This window comes from Colias eurytheme, chromosome 8 (genome assembly GCF_061535395.1).
Source record: "Colias eurytheme isolate Ceu_HAF_F1 chromosome 8, ilColEury1 Martin Lab GWU primary, whole genome shotgun sequence".
Lineage (NCBI taxonomy): Eukaryota > Metazoa > Arthropoda > Insecta > Lepidoptera > Pieridae > Colias > Colias eurytheme.
The window spans coordinates 7,087,859-7,098,910 of record NC_142987.1 but is presented as its reverse complement, the minus strand read 5'-3'; the positions used below and the strand labels follow the sequence as shown (position 1 = coordinate 7,098,910).

At 34.7% G+C, this 11,052-nt stretch overlaps 1 protein-coding gene across 1 annotated transcript; it reads right to left on the bottom strand.

Annotated features, from left to right (window-relative positions):
• Positions 1 to 5,201: 5,201 nt before the first annotated feature.
• Positions 5,202 to 6,539, bottom strand: LOC149906588 (protein CFDP2-like). Its single transcript, XM_090104444.1, has one exon. It carries the CDS (start codon positions 6,537 to 6,539, stop codon positions 5,202 to 5,204), a length of 1,338 nt encoding a protein of 445 aa, XP_089960570.1.
• Positions 6,540 to 11,052: the final 4,513 nt, after the last annotated feature.

Genomic DNA, 11,052 nt, shown 5'->3' with positions numbered 1-11,052 from the left:
CGTGCTAGTGCAATAATCACGTATCCATATTCTGGTAAATGTCAGTTGATATAATTAATTAATAATATTGTAATATATAATTAATATCGTCCTTTAAATGATTCAATTATAAGTTAATATTGAACATAAATGTATCAAAAAGTTTATTTACTAGCGCGATCCATAAAAAAGTTGGGCAAAGTACATTATTTGGCAGTTGTTTACTTTGCGTGAAAATAAAATGTGAACATTAACTATTTTTATTCAATTTATAAGATGGATGAATCGTGTAACTCAGTTTCTTTTCAGATTTTTTACGTATTATATACGGATGAAAGAATTATTTTGCCTTTTTAGTATGCTCGGTCTTGATTATCAATCACGGTATATTTCAACGTTAACCCAAATTGATCACTCAACGGTAACTTCTTATACTTTTGACTGTAATTGCTCGATCAGCTTCGAAACACTGCTAATGGATGACTTCCCATAAAACCATAGAATATTTACTTAATAATATAATATGACTTTAGTTCAGAGAAATATGTGCGAAAAATATTATAATAACTGTTTATATAATGTGTGTTGTATTTGTAAATTTATAAGCACTAAATCAACAACTTATTTCATTGAAATAGTCGCATTTTTTGGATGGATAAGAATTTTTCTATTTCTAAAGTGACTAAATCTCTTCGATATTATTTTTAAAATAGCCCTATTCAACTGTTTGTTGGTACACAAACTAAACCTTTCCGATATTGGCAAAGTGCCGAGCGTTTGAGAAAAATTGGCTGTTCTAAGGTGCATGCGATGAAAAACTGCAATTTCGTTGTTAGTGACTGATAAACTTAGGGAATTCGAACACGTAGTTTATAGCTTGATACGGCCATTTGGTAGTATGGCGTTTTAATTTGATTATCTAAAAGGCGCTTGAATTTTTGTAGCTTGATGTAGCTATATTTTTCGAAAGAAAGGGAAATTCGTAATTGTAATGAAGAATTGTTTATGAAGTTATCTGGACTATTGATTTTAAATACAATAAGCGATTTAATAAAATAAACCATCTTTACACAAATCTACACGTGGTAATTGGCCACAAAAATATACCTACATTTTAATTTTAAAATTTCTGAAGTGACTGCAGCACTCAGTCTTCAAAATGACCGCCCAAACGTTAAACACGACATTTTAATAATGTTAATATAAATATTTTTCTAATTAACATGATGAATAAGGAGAAAAACTTGACATGGATGCTACATCTCCATCAGATTAAGTTCGTTGCGGATTCAAGACTGCGTTAGATTTCCCGAAGGGTCGACTGTGTCGTATGCTAACTCTGCTATCTGCTTTATAGCAGCTAACTTCATACATAAACATTTCTGTACACGACAGTTTGTAGTTCTGTTTGTAATTTTATTACTTTTAAATTAAATTTGAGTTATTCGACATGCGGTGTTTAATCTATGCAATGGGACATATCACATAACTGAAGCATGAAAATGTAGTGTATGAATGCATTCATTTTTATTGCGCGTTAAAATAAAACATTAATATGTAAAACTGAATTCTGTCTAATCTGTTTTTGCCTTTATCAATGTTTTAGATATTTTTAGTGCGGTTAATTAAGTACATAATATGTAAAACTTATGTAAATTTTCATTCATTTTATTTGCATGTAATGACTAATTAGTATTTTATTTACGCTTCCAAGAATATATTTTCTATATACAAAGCTATGTTTGAAGTACGATATAAACTTTTGAATAATTTACACATTTCTTCGATAAGGGTTAGACCTAAAGATAGCTCATTAATTATTATGCTTCTCCAAAGAAACATTTCTAAGAAAAGCAATTATTTAGCTGTTATTTCTTGGTATATGAAAAGTTATAATAATTTTGGATCATAAAAAATATTCCTAATTTTCAACAGCTTGAACATTTTAAAATATTATTCGTTAATTTTTACAAAATATTCCAACATACAGAAACAAAAATACTCTTTCAACTGTTCACCAAAATTTTTATTAAAGCTAATCAATACAAAATGCGTCTTTACCTACTTCAAATAGTGTGACAAATTATCTTAATGTCGTACAAATAACAAAAACGTAGTTACTATACATACGTCTGCCGCACGTACACATATCCATATTTCATCGGCAAATATGAATAGACCGGATGGGGACTTAATACGCAATTTATCAAGTTTAACCATTCAGCCGCTATCGGACATCAGTGTGATTAACATTTCTGATAATACGTCAAGTGCGGGATCAGACAGTAGGCATTGTCTGACTGCTGGATACAATCAATGTGATGAAGTGAGCGATTGAAAGGCTTTTCGGCTTTGAGCAATCTAATAATGTACGTCGGTTATACTACGGTTATGTTGCTTTGCATCTTGTGTATTATTTGTTTATCCGATTTTTATAACGAATTTAGGATCTTGAGAACTGCTGTAAAATATGAAAGCATTTAAACGACGTCACTATTTTCAGATTTATTAAAATAATTACTTTATAAGCACGCAACTTTAAACAAAAATGCGGTTAAATTTATGAGCAATAAAGAGAAGAGAAAATTATCTCATTTCAGCCTTTAGATAGGAATATAAATAAATATTTTAACAACAGACCCTTGGCAAAGTTTAGTCATGATCCCAATAGACGTATTATTTTTTGCCATTCGCATACTAATGACTCTATCATGCAAATCGTGTATTGTTTATGAACCATAACTTTGGCAGCTTTAGGTATTCTATTCTGTTCAGAGAGCATAAATAATCAGTTCAAAAACCACTCGCATCTGTGCCTCAACTTTAAACTTTAACAACTACCGTGTATTGTTCGATGTAGTTACGCTTTCAGTGGTGACACCTGCTTTAAAAACACCAGCAAAGTAAAACTGTAAGATTTATTTGCTGGGAATGGAAAGTTATTTTTACAATCGGTTTTTCAATAGAAAATATAGTATTATAAACTATTACTTATAAATCTCAATTTTATATGTTAAAGTTAATATTTGTTGAAATTTTACGCTTACAGTTTTAAATAGTAATAGAATTCGAAACATTTTCAGCCATGAAAGTTTGCAAAAATTGGCACAAATTGCTCAATTTTCCTACTTTGAGTTCCTGCCAAAATGGACGAAATGTTATTGGTTGACTGCGCAAATCAGGATACAGGTAAAATTAAGGCATGAATCCGTTCACTAAAATCTATACAAATATTATAAAGAGGAAAGGTTTGATTTTTTGTTTGTTTGTTTGTTTGTATGAATTGAATAGGCTCCGAAACTACTTGGCAGATTTGAAAAATTCTTTCACTGTTGGAAAGCTACATCATTTCTGAGTGACATAGGCTAGGTTTTATCCCGGAAATCCCACGGGAACGGGAACTATGCGGGTTTTTTTTTGAAAACGCGGGCGAAGCCGCAGGCGGAAAGCTAGTATTATAATAATTGAATAAAATTTATATATTTTCCTTCGTTGAATAACTTAGGACTGTCTAAAACTTTGCTACAACATTAACATGTCAGTAAACAAAAATCAACATAATATTTGGCTTTTTACAAGTATTATTTACATAAACTTCTCTTTTGTCTTCCTTTCTTACGATAAATAGGCGGGATAAAGACATAAATTTTACGATTCGGAGAAACAATTGGTTTGTTATCGGTACTTTACGATTTTATTGTTGCTTTTAAATCGGAATAAATATATTGTGAGAAGAAAATTTATTTCAAAGCAGCCGTTAGTCTCTTTACCGATGTTCTGATATTGTAAACAATAACAATAGACTTATAATTTCATATCCTTTACGTAATTTGTGAAGTGTGCTTGAAATAATGATTTCTTTTATATTTTTCAAAGCATTTTCTTTGATATATTTTGCTCAGACTGGACGGAATGAATAAAGTTAGTTATTCGTTTAAACTATTTCTTGGCAGTGTCAATGTTAAACGCATTAACACCGTTTTGGGTGTCATTGGCTCTATTTCCGTATCCCTTCTATAAATATGTAATGACACTCAAATTTGCAATTCTATTTGAGGTTGGCACCTTCAATGTAAATGTTTATGGGCGGCTTGTATCACTCCCTTTTCCTTAACCCTATTCTAAACTTTTCTTAAGTTTTGTTTAAGATGTAAGATCGATGTGGGTAATATCTCAATATTAACTCCCCTGATATTGTAAGTTTTGAAGTAGAATATTGTAAGGTTATTGTATCAGATCCAGTATAATTAGTCTTTTGATTTTTGTTGTATTTTATTCGTATTTTGGACATTTCTGGGTGTGTAGATATAAACGTTTTTTTTTTATCTAGAATAGAATGTAGCCCACATTTTTAATGTTACCACACAATCGTGCAGCTTATCAGTACAGCGTTTCACACTCAGGCTTTGATTATAAGTAGATGTCTATAATTCCAGTAGAATTAAACTTTGTCAATCTTTTGCAATATGTAAATTATTCATGACACACTAGCTCACATCTACGCTATATTATCCTTCATAAAGACAAACCTTTTTTTTATAAAAATCTTCCTCTTCTTAACCCCTACAATCCCTTCCACAGAATGTTCGTCATCCAACTTACAAAATTTTCTTCTCAATCATATTATCACTATGGGTTTCAAAGGACCAAAATTGCAGCAGTATCTCTCTTTGTGCATCAAATCGGTGAAAGCAGACACTGTAATACCAAAGTCATCTAAATGGCTTCATTCTAATGGTGGCCGTCCAATTATTGAACAGTGACATCTCAACGTGATATCAGTTCGCATTCATATTAAATTTACCTTCTGTATCATTTTAATCATAGCGTTTGTTCTGTTCCCAATCTGTTTATATTTTTCTAGTTACAAAAATAAAATGGTTTTAAAAATTATGCTTTGTGATCATCAATTACATTTAAATATATTTTCTAATTTCTACTTTCTACATAATATAATGTGATTTGCATTATTATGAATTACATTGATAGTTCTAGGTTGTACGTACCCCTAGTTACAGGTAAATTCCAAGGATTTTATTAATCTTTACAAAACAAAATAGTAATCCTTTTATCACTATTTTAATAGCTAACCTCAGGAATCTTCTCCTAAAGGCGTTTGGGATGTGTGCTGTTGACTTTGTGCTCTATTATCTTGACTGTGATGCATCTCACCAATTCCTAGATCAAAATGGAATTGGACAGTCTCCTTTTATCCTTTAGGTTCACATGTACCAGATTCTAATTTGATTGAAGGAATACCTGTAGGCTCGTATGAAAGACTCCATGTTTTGTATAAGGTCATCAAAGTGCTGTCTTTTGGCTCTTCTGATAGCTTTCTTTAGCTGTAACCCGCATTCTGAGTATTTTCCAATCCATTGCCTATCTTGTTCCGCCAGGACCTTATAGTGACGTTTTTCTTGCATTTTATCTTCACACTCTTGGTTCCACCACTTCCTCCGCTTTCTCTTTTTGACCTTCCCTAATACTTTCAAACCAATTTCTTTTACCGTGCTCTTTATATTTTCCCATACTGTGTCAATCGGGTCATTAATATCTAAATCTTTGAATCTATTGCTCAGTTCTAATTGAAATGTTTCTTTCATATGTTGTGATTTTAGATTATCTATATCAATTCTGTCCTCTGCAGTTTGTGGATGTTTTGTTACTGATTTGATTCTAAATTTGAGTTTTATTCCCAGCAAGTAGTGATCACTGTCACAGTCTGCCCCGCGGAAAGTTCTTACATCCTCAATAGTTCTTTTGTGACGCTCGTCGATCGCTACGTGATCAATCTGATTGATGGTGTATCCATCCGGGGATCGCCAAGTTCCCTTATAAATATCCTTGTGCGGAAACATAGTACTTTTGACTACCATGGCTTTGGCTGAGGCAAAACTTATTAGTCTTAGCCCGTTGTCGTTAGAGTGTGTATGTTTACTATGTGTTCCGATTGTTGGGACATATATATCCTCCCTTCCAATTTTGGCGTTAAAATCCCCCAGTACTATTTTAATGTCGTAGCCCGGTAATTGGTCATATATCAGTTCGAGCTGTTCGTAGAACTGATCCTTAGTTTCGTCTTCCGCTAATTCTGTAGGAGCGTATACATTTACTAAGGAGATGTTGGCAAATTGACCTCTAATACGAAGTACTGATATTCTGTCAGATACGGCGTCGTAGCGAAGGACATTGTGGACGAAATCTTTGGCGACTATGAATCCAGTACCGTGTGTGTGGTGTCCCGTGTCATTACCGCTATAAAACAAAATCGCTTTATCGTCAATATTACACTCCCCTTTGCCCGGCCATCTTACTTCTTGGAGTGCGGCTACTTTTGCATTGTATCTACGCAGCTCACTATTTACTTGGTAAATGGCCCCGGGGCGAAATAAGGAGCGGACATTCCATGAAGCTATTCGTAAATCCTTTATGCCATGCCTGGTGCCGGTGAATCGAGGAAATTCTACAACGAAGTTAAAACCACAAAAAAAAGGATACCAACCCACAACCCAAGTGCTGGAGGACGAAAATGGTGACCTCATCACTGATAAAGACGACATCAAGATAGCTTGGCGATAGTATTTCCAGAACCTACTTAATTGCCCACCCCCTCAAGTTGAAATCACCAGGGAGACCGAGGACAACAAGGAAGACGTACCCACTCCCACATTTGAAGAAGTGCACAAAGCAATCATGCGGCTCAAAAATAACAAAGCACCAGGTATTGACGGCGTGCCTTCTGAAATATGGAAGCAAGGTGGGGCGGTGACTCAATCCAAGTTGTACGAAATCCTTAGAAGGATATGGGAGGAACATATACAACCAAAGGATTGGAATACAGGGATCATCTGCCCAGTTCACAAAAAAGGTAGCAAGAGGAAATGTGGCAACTACCGCGGAATTGCTCTGCTGCCAACAGCATATAAAATCCTGTCGTACATATTGCTGGATAGACTGGAACCCTACGCGGAAAAAATCCTCAGTGATTATCAGTGTGGGTTCCGTCGAAACCGAAGTACGATCGACCAGATTTTCCTCCTCAAACAGATCATGGAAAAGAGGTGGGAATACGCTCTGAGCATGCACGCGCTATTTGTAGATTTCGAGAAGGCTTATGACAGTATTGATAGGGGCGCCCTGTTTACAATTTTAAAGGAGCTTGGTATTCCAGCCAAACTGGTGGACTTAATAAAAACAGCTATTGGAGACAGTAACATGCGAGTGAGGGTGGGCAAAGAACTATCAGAAGAGTTTGCGGTGCTCACCGGATTAAAACAAGGCGATTCTCTGTCGCCTGTGCTATTCAATTTGGTACTGGAATATATCCTGCGGAAAATGCTTGCATTGGACTGCGGAGTGTTACTAAATGGAAAGCATTTGGTGATTGGATATGCCGACGACCTCGCATTGCTTGGTGAAAACCGTGACGAAGTGGGTAAAGCCGTTGAGACCTTAAAACAAGAAGCTGAAAAGGTCGGACTAAAAATAAACGAAAAGAAAACGGAGTATCTCCACATGAAGCGCTATAGGAACACACGAACTCAACGCCAAAACCTACAGGTTGGAGATACGACGTACACGGGAGTAGCTAGCTTCAGATATCTGGGTTGCACGATAACGGATGCACACACTAGAGAGGAAGAAATTAAAATCCGCATACAAAATACCCTCAAGTGTGGTGCAGCCTTGCATAAAGTCCTCGTGTCTAGGCTTCTAAGTAAAAAAACCAAACTGCGGATATACAAAACGGTTATAAGACCAATACTTACTTATGGTTGTGAAGCCTGGACCCTAACCCAGAACGAAGAGCGTAACCTTTTAGTCACAGAACGAAAGCTTCTTAGGAAGATCTTTGGTCCTATCAGACAAGAGGATGGAAGTTGGAGAATCCGGAAGAATGCCGAATTAGAAAAACTCATGGCCGAGCCAAATATACTTGGGGAAATAAAAGCGCATCGCCTGCGTTGGCTTGGTCATGTAGAGCGAATGGGTGAGGAGCGAGGTCTGAAGAGAGCATACTTGGGCCGTCCCCCGGGCCGTCGGCCGGTGGGTCGACCCAAGTATCGCTGGCGCGATCAAGTGGAGAGGGACCTGAGTGCGCTTCAAGCCAGTGACAATTGGCAAGAGACCGCTCAGGACCGGGGAAGGTGGAGAGTTCTCGTCTCGGAGGCCAAGACCCACTTCGGGGTTTCAGCGCCACAGGAGTAAGTGAGAGTAAGTAATACCTGTAGGACAACTAGATAGCATTCTTTTGTTAATGGGTACTATGACACTAAAAACGACTATTTCATTTACGACTGCTACAACATTAAATCATATTTAATAATAAGTTTACATGTAAAGTCACAAATTTCATGTTTTTTTTCGTGAAATATATTTGACTTCGTTCTAGAAAAAAAGACCTTTTTGCTTTACTAAAGCTTAAACCTTACCGGCCAAGTCCTTTTCATAGCGTGTTTTCCTTTCACTTGTTGCGAAGCACTGGCCAATATTTTCATATTCAAAGGATCTTTGCCCTTCCTGAAAGCTTCTTGAAGTCGTCTTAGCTTTTCATTTTTAACAAAAGTCAATTCTCGTTTTAAGATTTTAAAATGGAGAAAAATGTTATTGATTCAATACTATTTAAGAGTTGGTTAACAATGGCTAATAATTACCTAAGCACATTTTACATATTAATCACCTAAGTAAACATTTACAACTTATTATGTATTTAATTAATAAAAATAAGCTTACTAAGCTGTCTTCTTAACGTATGAAAAAAGATAAGAGACTTGCCGTTCTTATTGCAAAACAAAGTGTAATTTTCGTTTCGTATAAATATTTCAAAACAATCTGCATAACACATTGCTAGTGAACGCTATAATATATAACAACGTCAGATCGGAATTTATGTGTTCAAAAGTACGAAAACTACGAAATTTTATATTTTCTTTTGGCTATCGGCGGGATGTAAAAGCGGTTCAGAAATGTGAATTTTCTTCTCCAAGCGATTACTGCCATTCGGTTGGCCAGTGCTCAATGCTAGGATTATTGCCTTTATAGAGCTTCTATGAGCACCTTTCCAAATGGAATGATATTAATATAATTTTTTTATCGCGTTTTGTTTTTGAATTATTGCTATAAGATTATTTCTTTCTCTATATAAAAATAGTAAGTATGAAAAAACGCACGTATTCCTAGTGAATAATGATTTCATATATATCATTTAAACAATCACCCTAAAAAATGAATGTTCTATTTTCAATCTTGCTTATGAAGAGATAATATTATTTATTATGTCAGTTTTTTTTTGTTTATGAATAATTCTGTGCCTCCAGTGAATAAGGGAATAACTCAAAAACAGCACTTTTCAGGAGAGACAAAAAACTATATATCAATACTAAATCTTTATTAATTCAAAATTTTAAGCTTGTATGTGTAAGATATGATGTTAGACTATATTTTTACATATGAACACATATTGTAACAACCCCATAAATATACTTTTTTCGTGTTTTTTTGAAGTTGTGGCCTTATGAACGAGTACTTCATGGAATAACTCAATGTATTCACATAATTTTTTTTTTACTCTTTGCAATATAACGACTTATGCCCTTATGCACTATGTTCATAATCGCACAACACGACTTATATTATTGCCAGTTTTGGTTTTATAGAAATGATGTGACTTATTATGCTTGAAATTTGTGTACTTTATGACTCAATTGAGGCATTTTAGTGGAAAAACTATGCACGTAGCTTGAAAAACGAATGAAATCAACGGGTTTTTTTATCGTTATTAGATAATAAAAACAAAACAACATTTAGGTATTTATGCATTTAACCCTAGAAGTCCAATCTACGAAAATTTGACGTATGAAGTCTTCTATATTTACCATCGAATCGCTGCAAAATCCAGAACCAACTTATTAGCCGTCGAGACCTAGCAGTAAATAGTTGGCTCTTCCTGGTAAATTCCGCCATTTGGTTGTAAAGAGAATGTTGTGCGTCATTTTGACGTATAATTGGGCTTTTCGTAACTTTTAAGATTGTTTCAAATTTTTATTTTGTGATTTATTTGAATAATTTTTTTCCAAGTCACGTTTCACATGATATCTATAGATTGAGTATAAAATGGGATCCAGACAACTTTTATACTAGGACGAAGAACCTTCAATTTCAGTAAATGACGATTATTGTCCTCCGCTGGATTTGGACTTCTAGCAAGGGGATTGGGTGGCTGAAGATGTTGTCTGGAGTAAAACCGAATATGTTATGGGGTTTTGTTACCCATGTATAATGAAAGTCGTAGATTGTAAAATAAATCTTTAATCGATCTTTCAATAGTACAGTACTATGTTGTTTTAATGCTAAACAATGTTTCACCAGTCACCACAATGAGTCTAGTCTTTACAGGTTAGCAGGAGACAATCATTCAGTATTGGTATTAAATACGTATCAACTGCGTATTGCGTTTTGCTTATTAACTATTGTCCTAGTGAAAATTAATTAATCGTCGAATTAATTTAAAATTCGATCAAGTGCGTTCCGTCTCGGAACGCCACAGATAATAAAAGTGGCAACGCCACAATGTCATGGTGGTATACATTGAGGATACAAGCACCATAAAGAGATAAGAGAAGCCCGAAAACCATATTCCTGTATGTTCAGTTAATACAGGAAAAGTTATAGGTGGTCAGTGGCGATATTTTACGGCATGATATAGAATTTTAACAATTTCACATATCAAAATAATGTAGATAAATAAAGAAAAAACAATGAGCCGCAAAGATTTTAGGAAAAAATTAAGCACAGATTAGAAGGTGCCTTGGATGCACAAACGATTTGTGGCACGCACTTTGAAGAGACTCTACGTGACAATAGCCCAATTTTTTCAAAATATGTGGTACCAGAGTATCCATAAAATGTTTACGAAAATGCAGGACCAAAGAAGTATTATCTTTGGAAGATTTCCCCACTATAAAAAAAAAAAAGGACCAAAGAAGTATCGATATTGCGGATTTTTTTCCTATAAAAAAGGCAAATTACCAAAGCACAGTGGCTAAAACGTATATGCGGAGAAAACAATATTCA